This window comes from Dermacentor variabilis, chromosome 5 (assembly GCF_050947875.1).
Source record: "Dermacentor variabilis isolate Ectoservices chromosome 5, ASM5094787v1, whole genome shotgun sequence".
Classification (NCBI taxonomy): Eukaryota; Metazoa; Arthropoda; class Arachnida; order Ixodida; family Ixodidae; genus Dermacentor; species Dermacentor variabilis.
Genome location: NC_134572.1, coordinates 109672283 through 109685529, shown reverse-complemented (window position 1 = coordinate 109685529; position 13247 = coordinate 109672283). Strand labels below are relative to the sequence as shown.

The 13247-nt window shown below is 44.7% G+C and overlaps 1 protein-coding gene across 2 annotated transcripts; it reads right to left on the bottom strand.

Moving 5' to 3' along the window:
• Positions 1-488: 488 nt before the first annotated feature.
• Positions 489-12748, bottom strand: LOC142583035 (uncharacterized). Of its 2 annotated transcripts, none has more exons than XM_075693284.1 (2): positions 11767-12748; positions 489-6744 (listed from the first exon to the last, which is right to left on the bottom strand). In XM_075693284.1, the coding sequence occupies exon 2, from the start codon at positions 6739-6741 to the stop codon at positions 3376-3378; it is 3366 nt and encodes a 1121-aa protein (XP_075549399.1). In that variant the 5' UTR covers positions 6742-6744; positions 11767-12748; the 3' UTR covers positions 489-3375. The 2 variants fall into 2 exon arrangements, with proteins under 2 accessions (XP_075549399.1, XP_075549401.1); XM_075693286.1 differs by lacking the exon at positions 11767-12748 and adding an exon at positions 9641-9745.
• Positions 12749-13247: the final 499 nt, after the last annotated feature.

Genomic DNA, 13247 nt, shown 5'->3' with positions numbered 1-13247 from the left:
TTCTGCAGCATAGCAAGTATTCGAAGTGTCTGAAAATAAAATTTGGTAAGTATTTTGCCTCTAAACCTTCCTCATTCCTTCAATGTGTGTCAGTGACAAGTTCTGCTGCCAACCTTAGCAGGAAGTTGATGCGAAAAGTACTTTTCTTAAAATTAACCACATGTGGTTTCGCATTGGCAATTCTGACTACCTGGGAGGAATGGGAGATCCTGCTGCACTCGATGGACCCAGCCAGGCAGAAGATCGTGACTGACCGGGCCGCCCAAGTCATGGAACTCCATGAACTCACAGACGTGTAGTGTAATGAGGTCGTGCGGGCACACTGGGACCTATGTGCCCGACCCCCTTGGTCAAATAAAGTTTCTCTCTCTGATGATCAATTCAAGAAAAAAATTTACGTTATGTAAGAAGTTATTGCTCTGTAATATAGCTTTGTGTATATAATGGTTCAGCCACCAATGTGTAGTAATGAAAAATAAGTACAGCTCTACTCTCCTAGAAGTCATTTATTATCTCAGTGTTACATCACCTCATAAAAGATTTGAATACCCTGTATGCAAAAATGCTTTGTATATAAAATGGAATTAAATAAATACACAAAACAGTGTAAATATGTGATTGCCGTATTTCAAATCAAGTCACTTGGATTCTGATTACTGTATTTTTTTTTCTAGAATCGCCTCTGTTGAGTGATTCAGATATGCAGCCAGAGCTTGTACAGAAAAGCTCACACACCATGGTGCCCAGAGGGTCATCTTCAACAACTCTATTATCATCACATATTGAACGATTGTAGTTCCACTATGGCCTGCAGATAGTAAAACAATGTGCTGATTGGCTTGTTTGATCTGCTGATTGACTTTAGTATGTCTGTGTATTTATTTCTAGATGTAAATGCGCACCAACTTTTTCTCAGGACTATGTGCACACACCCTGTGAAAGGACGATTGTACTCATCACTCACTCATCTCACACTCTGCGTGTGATTACATTAGAGAGAATGCGTCACACCAACAAGGAACTCTGAATAGCACAGTGACAAGGACACAGATAGGCTTCACAGAATTACACCTTCATGAAAGAACAATGACATCCCTCAACAAAGCACTGGCATACTTAACAAGACAAGAAACCTTGAAGAGAGCCACACAATCAAAATTAACCATGGTGCAGATCCTGGCCATGGCAAAAAATCTGCATTGCAGTCATGGTAAGTGAAGATGCTCTTGCTGACTCAATAAATGAATGACATATGGCTGCTCAGAACATGTGAACCACAGTGACGCAGGTGAAAGCCATTTCAGCAAGCCGTCAAGAAGTTTACTCATATCAGCTGAAACAGCCTTGGCTGCATGGAAAGGTGAAGTGCCACAGTGGGTCAGAATGGTCAGAGCAACCAACACACTCTTCAGGCTGAACAACATTTAAGTACAGCCGGTACCAATGAGTGCACCAACAGACTGAAAAAAAAAAAGCAGGGGAGGGGGGCACTGTCCTGCCAGTATTTATGCGCACAAAAATGAATAAGAGGACAATAAGAAATCAGCCATGATTTAAACAAAAAGAAAGGCAGGAACAGCCTGCACTGCTGACCTCAACTTCTAGGAATCATCAACCATGCAAATGTAACAATAGTGAAACATCCCAAATAATAAAGAAAAAGAAGCTATCTATTCTTCCATAAATATATTAAATAAAACTCATAACACGACTAGCTATACCACAAGTGTCGTTGTTGCCTTTGTGGAATTTAATGGTGCACGTTCCCACTTTGGAATGATGGCATAAAAACATCGAGAATGCAACACAGATGCAAATAAAGAAACCCACAAGACAAAACTGTACTTCCCCCTTGGCAAGCTTCACATTTCTACTAAAGCACCGGTGCAAAAATAGTTGCTCAGTCTCATCTGAGCATAAACTAGAATGTCAAGAAAAAGTGCAAGGAATACATGTGTATATATATTATACTCTGATGATGTCCATTAGCATGCGCAGCAAAATGCAGTGGTACCATTCGAGTGTCACACCTTGTGAATTAATGAACTAAGAAGAAATAAATATGATGTTACCTAATAGAGACTAGGCTTTCAAGGGATGCTAACACTAAGACATCGGTAGTTGCTGAACACAAGGATGATGTAAAATGGACACAATAGACAACAGAAAGAAAGCATGCAGCAGACTGCAATACCTGCCCAAAACAAAATTATGCCAACAAGTGGTTGCTGTGTCATGGCACCGGTATCGAGAAGCTGCCAACAATGATACGCTGCAATGCTGTGTCAATGATAAAACTTGATTTTGTGTGCCAACAGCATAGGAGGGAAAACAGACCAGGCCAACAGAATGAAAAGGAGAAGCAAAAGGATAGGCATGTAATGCTTGTAGCATTAAGCAAAGTCAAGGAAAAGAAAAGCTACTTGAAGCTTTCATTGTACTGCATAACAAGAATCTGATAAAAACCCCATATAATGGCTCAGGTTCCCCTCAACTTGGCAAAACACGTTGGCAGAATTCAGAAAGTGCTGACTATGTCTCTCCGTGTGTAATAAAGATGCTGATCTAATATGTTTGAGTGGTCAGAGACAGTCAGGCACCTGGTAAGCTCATATATTACAACTATATTACCCTGTGCAATAAAGGTGAACCCTCCAACAATGAAGCACACCAAGGCATTTTCCCACCAACACACAAAGTGAAAAATAAAGAGAACACTGCTGAGTAAACATTGCTTCAGCCACTCGTGAAGTACACCTAGTGAATAGTTTGTACAAGGTATATTGACTTATTCAAAACAGCACTAAGCACTCCAACCAGACACTAAGATATCACGATTCCAGTGCAACACATAAATGCACCATGGGCAGGAAAGAGTGGGGCCGAAGGTACATACTCTCACACTAGATGGCAAGAGCTCTTTGGAATATGCCGTACAAGTACGTTACCAGAAGTTTTCTTTCCCTTAAAAATAGATATAGTATATATTTATATATATATATATATATATTATAAGCAACATCTGTGTGTATACGAGTAACCGTGATCTTCTTACTCTCAACAGGTATATTAGTAGAAAACTGCCATGCTCTTTTTTCAGTCTTTTCAAAGCCTCTTGGAACGTTCAACTAGTGTGGTTCTCTGCTTCTGGCTTGTTGGTCCTTAAAGCAGCTTGCCACCATGGCTGTCCTTGTAATGTAGAGTAGCAAATGGCAAAGTGTGAAGGCTTCCCACAGGGCTTCTTTCTGGTCAAATGCACCTTGCACAAAGAACTCTGAAGAAAAAGAAGCAAAGCACAGCCACCTGGCTTCAATGAAACAATAAATACAACAACAACCTAGAGCACCGGTAGACGAAAGGCTTGCTGCTGCTGGATCAGGCTTCTGCACCATTTTTGTGCTGATGGGATTGCACGTGCTTGTCATATTGGTCCTTCCTGTAGAAAATGCGGTCACACTCACCACATGTGTGAGTGCTAAGGCCAAGATGTTGCCTCCGGTGCCGCTTCCAGCTGCTGTAGTGTGTGAAGAGCCTTTTGCAGTCATCACACTTGAGCACCACATTGGAGGAGCTGCCACCACTAGCTGTCCCTTGGTCACTAGCAGGGGAACGCTTGGGTTCACGTTCATACCACCCTGGGTCAGATGCTGCCTGGTCATCTGTCTCACTAGTGCTGGTTTTGCAGGTCACTGCATCAGCACTTTTCTCCCATGGGTAGTCTGAACAGGTGAGAGGAGATCTTCTTTCCCCAAGAAGTGTCTTGAGGATGTTGCCATTGCGGTCAAATGTTGATGGAGAGCTGCGTCTTTTGGCTGTAGTGAGTGCTGAGCGCAGCTGTGAATATGGTTCAGGAGTCTCTGACTTTATTGGAATCATAGTAATTTCACCATTTTTTGGTAGGAGCTCAATTATGTCCTTGGACAGCTGCTGCTTCCCTTCACCATTGAGTGAAGCTTCCTCTTTTCTTCGAACCACATGACCAATTGGTCCATGAGGAGGAAAGCCTCTTTTTGCTTCTTCAATGAGGATTTCACTTCTTGTCTTCACACGCCTATCAGCAGTTAGGTTGACCGACTCTCCATTTGGCAAGGCAGAATTGTGTTTAACTTCAACACCCTTGGTGGCTCCATTACGACACCAGTTAAGAAAGGCTTCTCGAACATTTTGGAAAGGCTCAGAGGTTCCCATCAGGGGCACCTGGGTTTTGGAAGGAGTCTCAGGAACTACAAGGTTCCCCACCTTTGACATATGTGAAAGCACATGCTTTTCCATAACATCTCGTGGCCCACACGCGTCACAGGCATCACAACAAAACCAATCCACCAAGAGATGGTTGAGCTCCTGGTGCACATGTGCATTATGAGGATCATCAAATGTTCGCAGGCACAAGTTGCAGACTGACTTATCACTACAAATGTGCATCGAATCAGTAAGTGGTTCACAGCATTTTAAGCACTGCTTTGTAACTGCTCCATGCAGTTTTTTTTCTACATCAGAAGAGTAAATGCCACTTCCTGAATCACCCATAATATTGATGATGCTGTGACTTTCTCTAAAGTGAGTCACCATCTGCTGTAAATCAAGAAAATGCTCTTGGCACCATCCACAGTGGTGACGTCCCTTGTCAAGTTCACAAGCATTACTATCAATGTCTACTTTAGCAGGGATTACAAATTCCTCCAAGCTTTTCTTCTCAAGATCTACGTTAATCATGCCCGACTTGTTTTGGGCTGATATGTCAAAACTTGGCAGCATTGTGCTGTGCTTATCAAGAACATGCTCCACAAGTGCATTTCCATCTTCCAGAGTTAAATCACAGCAGCAACAAGTGTGGCTTTGTGACTGCACCAACTCCTTATGGACTGATTCAACATGCTTACTCAGCATGCCCGTTTCTTTGAAGCAGCGGCCACAATAACGACAGATGTGTATGATCATATGCTCCTGAAGGTGCTTCTTCGTAGGAAACTTGGCAGGGCATAAAGTGCATACCTCTAAAGCCAAAAAAGTCTGAGGCATACCAGTCAGCCCACTCCCATCCTCCTTTTCATCCTGACTAGAAGAATCTTTACCCTGCTCCAAATTTTTCGAAATGGCAGACATTTCATCCTTACACTGATGGTCATAGTAAGACTGTTCGTCTGGAAAGAACTGAAAGCACACTAGGCACGTATATTTGTCAGCCGCAGAGTTTAGGGAGTCTGCATCCCCGTTCAGGCCAACAAGAACTGTGTCTTCAGAGTTGGCATCACAGTCCTGGTTTCCTTGGTCTAGCTTCTTGGCGCAAAGCACTGCTTCCTCAGCTGTCTGCTGAGGTGGCGTCTGGCCCATGAGCTCAGGCAGCATGGTATATTTTGATGGTCTACCTCTTCGAGAGCGAACTATTGTATTCTTGTCATACTCCTCAGGGAGCTTAGAATGTGAAGATAAAAAATGGGAAGACAGATCAGAAGCACCTTCAGCAATATGTCCACAGACAAAGCACTTGAACTGATCACCAGAAAGATGCTTCTTCTTGTGAGTTGTTAATGACTCAGAGCGGAAGAAGCTCATGCAGCAGTGTTCACAGGTGTAAGGACGCACACCTGTGTGCATCTTCTTATGCCTTAGATAGCTGCTACGGTTAATGAAAGTCTTCTTGCAGACTTCACAGAGGAAGACACCCCTTTTGGTAGGATCACACAGCCCAGTACCGGGAAATGCTGGACTAAAAGGAGATCCTGTTGCCAGCTCAGCTGCTTTGGTTTCCTTCTTTACTTTTTGTGCTTCTGAAGACAGCATGCCTTGAAGGCTAAACTCTGACAGCATGCCATGGAAGACTTCCTTAGCTACCTCTTCAATTCGAATTCGCTTTGTGTCATCTGCTTCAGGTGTGGGTGCTTTTGGGGCCCAGACACGCTTTCTCCCATGCCTATCCTCCTTGTGTTTCATGAGCTGAGCCTTTGTCCCGAATACTTCAGAACACAAGTTACACATCCACTGGTGTTTGGTTCCATTCAAAGTTTTGGCACTGCCTGCATCTCCGTTGTCAGCTGGACTAGAATCTGTGCTCTCCTTGATAGGCTGGAGAGACAGTGAGTCAAGCACAATGGTTTCAGCAGGTGGTTTTGCAGCAGTGTCACCCTCAAGGTCAACATCACCTGTAACACTGGCGGCAAACCGATGTTTGGTGCGAATGTGCTCCTTCAGGGTGTCACTGTTCTTTAGCCACATCTCGCAGACGGTGCACTGGCACATGTTCTGCATCATGCTGTTGTGGATCTTCTCATAGTGCTTTATCCAAAGGTAGCGCCGAAAGAACTGCTTTCCACAAATGTCGCATGTATACCGATGCCCACACGAGTGCATGCGCAAGTGCCGGCGGTAGCTGCCGTAATTCGTGAATGTCTTGGGGCACAGCTTACATAGGTGCAGGGTTTTGCCGTCGGGCAGAGAACTGGTTGAAGGAGAGTCCTCTCGGCTGGGGCTTTCGCCTTCAGCAGCATCCTCAGTTACCTCCACGGTGGAAGGAGCGTCGCAATCTCTGGCTTTCTCTGGTGAAGGGCTCCCTTCTTCCTCAGATTCCCTTGAAACCGAGTAGTCCTCGGAGAAGCATTCCAGACAGTGCTGCTGCAGCTCTGTTGGGCTGCTGAAGGACGTCCAGCAAAGGCCACAAACATGCTTTGGTGCATCACCTCCATCACTGGCATTGCTGCTGCTGTTGTTTTTGCTGCTGCCAACGTCCATATTGCCATCTGGCATGATCTGCAGAAAGAAGAATTGCACATCAGTTAGCATTGAAAACAACTGCAATACAGCCAAGTGCATAGTACCATATGACAAAGACACAAGAAGTCTACAACTATTGGCAGCGCAAAATAAGCTTTGTTTCGGATGGTTTCCACTGCTTGTCCAAATGATTTCTCTTCTGGTTAAAATGTTCTGTGTTCTAGCTCTGCTGGACACAGCATATTCTTCTAATAATCTGGCAAAGTGGTATAAACATGTGTAAAGTGTATATTTCTGATAGCAGACACTTTACTCATTAATGAATATTTTTTCCTGACCCAGCACGTGCAAGCATATCTAGCACAGCTAAGCTCAGTACCCTAATTGGTGCTGCACCTTACTTACAAAGGTATTCAAGCTAGAAAAAAAAACACAAGAATACTGCAACTGTCAGTTAGGAAAGCAAGCTTTCCAATCTTTCTCCCATTCGTTTTTAATATCTATTCACATCTCAATCATGGCATTAAAAAAGCACATCAACCCATATGGATGGCAGCAAGGATGCAGATGACAGCAATGGAGACAGAATATTATCTATGTTGTCCACACATTAATTGGGCTATAAAATTCACAGCATGTCTAATCAAATTGCCCTGAAGTCAGTGTTGTTGAGCATATCACATACGAGACTAAAAAAGCTTCGCTGAAACAAAATGTGTTAAGCATGATTTCCCTGTTTGCCTACATCACTAGTGGTCAAATGATGGCTGCATAAATGGACACTAAAGAGAAACACTAAAACAGTTTAGACTGAAAAGCAATAATTAAAAATTCTATTTTTGTGATGTTGTAATATGCTTATTAAAGAGAAAATGATTGACAACATTCCCTTTTACTGAAACCCTAGCGCAGGTACATCAGTGTGACGTCGCAGATTTTAATGTATTCTTATGTATTTGGCCTGTTGTAGATCAGTAAAAGTTAGTGAAACTTGCCATTCAGCCTTTGGCTCTTCTAGAATACAAAATAGTGCACATTTACAGACGAAACAATAATACGCCCAAGCAGAGCCAAATAAATCCAGATCATCATTGGCAGCAAGAGTGGAAATTTCAATCCAAAGTTGCTACCGATCTTTCATTGTTGCAACTTTTATGGCTTACCAAGCATTTTCTTATGGCAAGAGTGACTTTCTTGTATTGTAGAAGGGTAGTTAATAGAACTTGAACTATATTTCTCTTTAGCATCTTTTTAAGTGAAGAAGTGAAAGACACCACCAGTCATTTAAATCATGAATTCAATCGCAACTCTAAAATCTTTCACAGCAAACTGTGACTGATGAAAGAAGATGAGCATAAGGTTACACAAAGAAAGCACACACAGCATAAAAAAAAGGAGTGCAATGATTGCTTTTCTTTTTACTGTGATCCCCTCCCTAGGTATGGATAATAGCGCAGACCAGTGGTTAATTTGTGCTTCATGCATTTATTAAAGGTTTTCTATTTGCACATACACTTGTTACCACGGCCAAACCAATACAACTGGGTCATTGAATATAATAAGCCAGTCAGTTGCTCTTGCACCTTCTTCACAATTTTAGCTAATCTGATGTGTTTTGCTTTAAGCAACTACCCACAGCAAAGCAGAGGCAGCATGTCAGCAAGTTTCACAGTAGAACGCCAATTACGCATTTTTCTTTTACTATAGCGGCAATGACAACAAATCAAAAGTGAAGACTACATCTTGAATAGCTGTGTGTTGCATGATTTCCCTGGGTCCATAAGCAGATAGAAGTATCAGAACGAGCCTAAATAAGCAGCATGGTTTCAAGAATTAAAAAGGGTATGTGTTAGTGGACTAAAATAAAAAATTCTGAAAACTGCTGCCCATTCCAAATGTAAGTGTAACCTGTACCAGAAGCATTCATAGCTAAATTTGCTAAAAACACAGATGCTGAATGGTCAAAGCCTTGTTGCCACCACTGATTAGAATGCCACATTGTAGTTTGCAATGGCAGCAACAACTGAGGCTGCTGTCTGCACGCCTCGTACGAGTGCAGTTAAATGAGAATAGTACATCAGTAAGACTTAAAAAGCTAAAAAGGACTCACAATGGTAAAATCCTACACATTATTTTTAAACATAATGAAACTGTGCCCAGAACACACCAACAAATGATTGGAGAATCTCTCAAGTGGCTAAAAAGCACAGCATGACAGCTTGCAAATTCAAAGGCCATGGTCAGCCTGCTTCCCTAACCATGCAAAATATTAAGCACCTAAAAGCAACGGCTGTAGAAGTTAGTAGAGGTAGCATACTAAATATTAGAGTATAAAAGTATAAAGGCCACCTGGAAATGCTTGATCCTCAAGTTTCCAGAAGCAGCCAAGAAAACAAAAAGAGAATGAGCCACAGAAAAAGAGACATGCAAGGAAAAGAATACCTAAGAAAATAAAGAAAAATTCAAGTATGAAAGACCAACGCGAAGCATAGATTTCGTCTGCCAGTCACTTCCTTAAATAATGAATTGTTACCACCCCACAATCCACGAAACTCGGCATTTACAGTGAAGACTATACTTAAACAACTTCTACATTGCGCTAACTGCCCCTCCTACCTACTGCCTGTAGGCCGGCTAGGTAAGGCCAGCTGCCATCTATTTCATGGAGCCCAAAAACCTACGAACACACTGCCACATTGTCCAAGGTATGCATGACGCTGAAAGCTGGGTCAGCAGATGTGTGTGCCGTGGCTCCGTGTCTGGATGGCCTGCCTGAATTTAATTTTTATTTTTCACTCGTTGCCCTCGCCCACACCTGTGCATGGTACCCATACACCTGTGCCCTGTTTTCTGTGCTGCCTTGTTGCTTAATGCTAGCACTGCGTATGTGCCAGAGATATGATGCATCCCGTACTCTGAAATCATTTTGTACCTCTATTGCTGTGGCTTCAGCATTTCCGTCCAAGCCATTTGTCTGGGAATGCTCCACGTCATAACAAGGCACACAGAGTCAAGCACTGTTCAAAAAATATACATATGGCTGAAAAGGAACGATGGCCAATGATAATGATTATGTGTGAACAAAAGCATACAAGAGTGTAATGCAGGGCTAGACAGTTGAGCAATGTTGGTTGAGTGTCTATCTAGTTAATATTTCTGTAGTACAGTAGCCAGTGATGTTTTATTTTTATTTTTTTTTAGAATGTTTACAACTCCCTTTTGCATATATAAAATCAGTAAGTATATATGAGCTATATAAGTGACCTGCAATGTTGTGGAACAACACTATGTTATTCATGATGCACAAATAGAGTCAAAACACCCCTGCTTCACCCTCTTCCACTAAAGGTACTGTCACTTTCATATATGATGCACAGCATCACCAGAAGAACCTAAATAAAAGACTCATCAAAGTTATGATGAACATCCAACACATAGTTACCTGAGAATGCAATTTAGCATTGCCTTATGTTGACATAGTAAAAGCGCCTCATACCCAAAGTGACTTTCTAAGCTGGAATCATGACATGCCTATATCATATGCTTTGCCAAACATGGAAACAGAAAGACATGTTCTTGTTCATTTAACTTCCCTTTTCGTTCCAACTTGTTGACAGCAAATGTAAGTAAAATTATGGCCAAGAAACAGCAGAAGGCATTCGAGCAATTTATTCCAACAGAAACAATCGGTACTTATATATATAGTTCTTAGAAGTTCAATAAGCCGAACAAACTTTAGTAATGCAGTTTTTCCCTTGCAATATTGCATGTAAGGCTGCAAAACCAATTTGCTCACTATAACTGGCTTATGCAGTGTATATATACACTTAACTGTAAGGTTTGACAGTAGATGCTAGGGCCTGCTTCATGGATAAAAGGTGAAAGGCCAAATGAAAAGAACCTCTGCACTGCATCTTTATTTGTGGTTTTGCTAAATGCACATTGTTACATATGAGTTCTAGCCTTCACTTCTTTATACAGAATGCATATGGTACACCAGGGAATATGTTCCAGACAGGGTACACAAGAACTAATCACAGCAAAGTAAAAAGACAAACACATAGCTTTACTGTGGAATACATTAGCAATACACAAAATGAGAACATAATTTCAAGTGACAATAGGGCCAGTGTAATATTCAGTGGTAACTCTCGGCTACTCTCATGGTAACTGTAGTCAGGAGCCGGTACCACAATCAAGAGCACAGGCACAATTCACTTAAAAACAAACGCTTTAACATTGATTGGCCTGAATATGAAAAAAAAAATATGATGCATAATGTAATGCATGAAAGCGCGGCAATAATGACCACTTCTGAAGGTATCGCGATTACTCCTTCCTTAAATAAATTTTCATTTTAGTCTCTTTTCGTGTATGTTCACGCGTCAGTCCGCAATCTGAGTCGGCGTGCCGACAAAAAGCGAATGGAAAAAAATAAATAAAACCGAATGGGAAAGGATGTGAAGTGTATATCATGCCCCCCGTTTATGGAGCAGGCACGTAGCGATCGCGTCGGCAAAACATCCGCACGTATGCGAAAGAATGACCGCTCCTCAAGACTCTCCCTTCCTGTGCAGACACCGACTCAATCAATTCCGAAGGAAAACTGAATCTCCCTTTGCGGTTAGAGCGACGATATAGAGCAAATTAAAAGCAATCCTAAGCTGAAAGGGGCCATCAATCACTTGAGGTAACGCAGAGAAATGACGAGAGAGATCCGATGGGGTTTCACCATCGAAGAGGTAATGGGGGGGTAGGGGGGGGAGACACCGCACCATACACGAACACCCACTTATGATCCGGCGAGGACACTCACGGTAAATACGGCGTGGCCCATTAATTATGCCGGTTGGCCGCCGCTCGCCACGCAGCGGCATCGCGCGCCGGTAAATAATGACCAGCGGGGCGATCAGCGTCCGGCGCGGCGCGCGAGCCGATCGCTAGGGCTGGGCCGCCGGCCCGAAGAGCGGAGTCGCCATCATAACGGCACCAGCGCGGCGGCTAGTGGTCACGGGGTCCCCCGGGCGGCCAAGCACTGGCCGTGAGAGGAGCACTCACCTTGGCAGCGGCTCGCGGCAAGACTGGTCGTCGAACCACCTAGACGACGACGACCCGCAGCTCGACTCGGACCGCACATAAGTAACACGACGGCGCTCGCTGGTGGTAGGCCGTAAATACGCCTCGTCGTCTTCGATGCCGCCGCCGGCGCAGACTCGACCGGGCGCAGCGGCAGTCGTCGTTCGCCAGCAACACCTGTGCCTCGCCGCCGCCTGCGGCCGCCGCGCGCCACCCCCGTGAAGCAGCACCACCCTGGTAGTCGTGATCGCTGGCGCCATCTAGCTAGCGCTACGAGCCCAGATGGCCGACCGGTTTAATGCGCCACGAGAAGCACCGGCGTCGAGAGGGTGAGGAGGCGCACGCACGCAGCACCACGGGGGAGAGGGGAGGGGGGCTGGCCGCCCGGCACACACGCTGCACACACTTGCTCGGGCGCCGCGGCTCAGAGCCGGAGACCACGCGGCCGGAGTTCGAAGCTGGCGAGCGGCACGACGCTTGCGCAAGAGGCGCCGCCTCACCTCTCGCAGGCAGCAACCGAGCGGCGGCCACTGCAGCGCGCCGCGATGGCCACTGCGCCGTCGGTTGTCGACATCGTGACAGCGGGCGACGCCATCCGCGCGCTTCGCTCCGCGCGCCCCTGCGCGAGATTGCTGCGCGTTTGCTTGTTTGTGCTTTGCCTCGAGACAGCGGCATTGCTACGACTGCAGCAGCGGCAGGAGGCGAACTGGTGCGGCAGCGTTGCGACGCCTAGCTGGCTTCGCCGAACCTTGGCATTTTGATTACGGCCCGTCGAGCTGCGACGCAGGCATGCATGGCCTGCGCGTGTATGGTGCGGTGTCTTGACGTCACGGCCGGATGTGGTCCATGGCCGGGTGGCACCCTCCGGTCCGCCGCTAAGCTTCCTCCCAACCCTCTACACGCGCCGGGTCGCTACCTTACGTCAGCCGAAGAGAATCATGCGAAGGCGCTTTACGCTTACCTCGCGACATTTTTGTATTGTGCGCTGGTCTTGCGCTCTAATGCGCGCGCACTGAGCACGGCGATGATGTTGAAATGGAAACCTGTGTGTAGCACCACACTGACCTTAAATTAGTTCCTTTACAGTTTTACATAAGAAAGCAAGCTAGGTAGATTTGGAGTGCTCGTTTACTCTGATCCACATTGATCAGCAAGAAATAATTATTCTTTCTTGAGCTGCATCGATACACTTTCATCTGTTTCTCATTCCCTCCATTTGCAATAACAAGACTCCTTCTGGTCGACGCTTTGAATGAAATCTTACTTATTGGCGAATGACGGCAGTTGTCCTATGTTCGCCAGTGGAGACCAAGAAAGTGGCGAGCGAGCAATATGCTTTGGTGGTCGTTCGTCTCAATTGACTCCGGCGAAGCAAATTATTCGTGTATTCATCTTTCTTTCAGTATCGCCAACAAGTATACCAGAGCAAACAGTATGATTCAAGGAATGCGCTTGCGCCGCAT

What these genes read in the sequence shown, in the direction of transcription:
- LOC142583035 (XM_075693284.1), bottom strand. Translation starts at nt 6,741, where the DNA reads ATGCCAGATGGCAATATGGACGTTGGCAGCAGCAAAAACAACAGCAGC.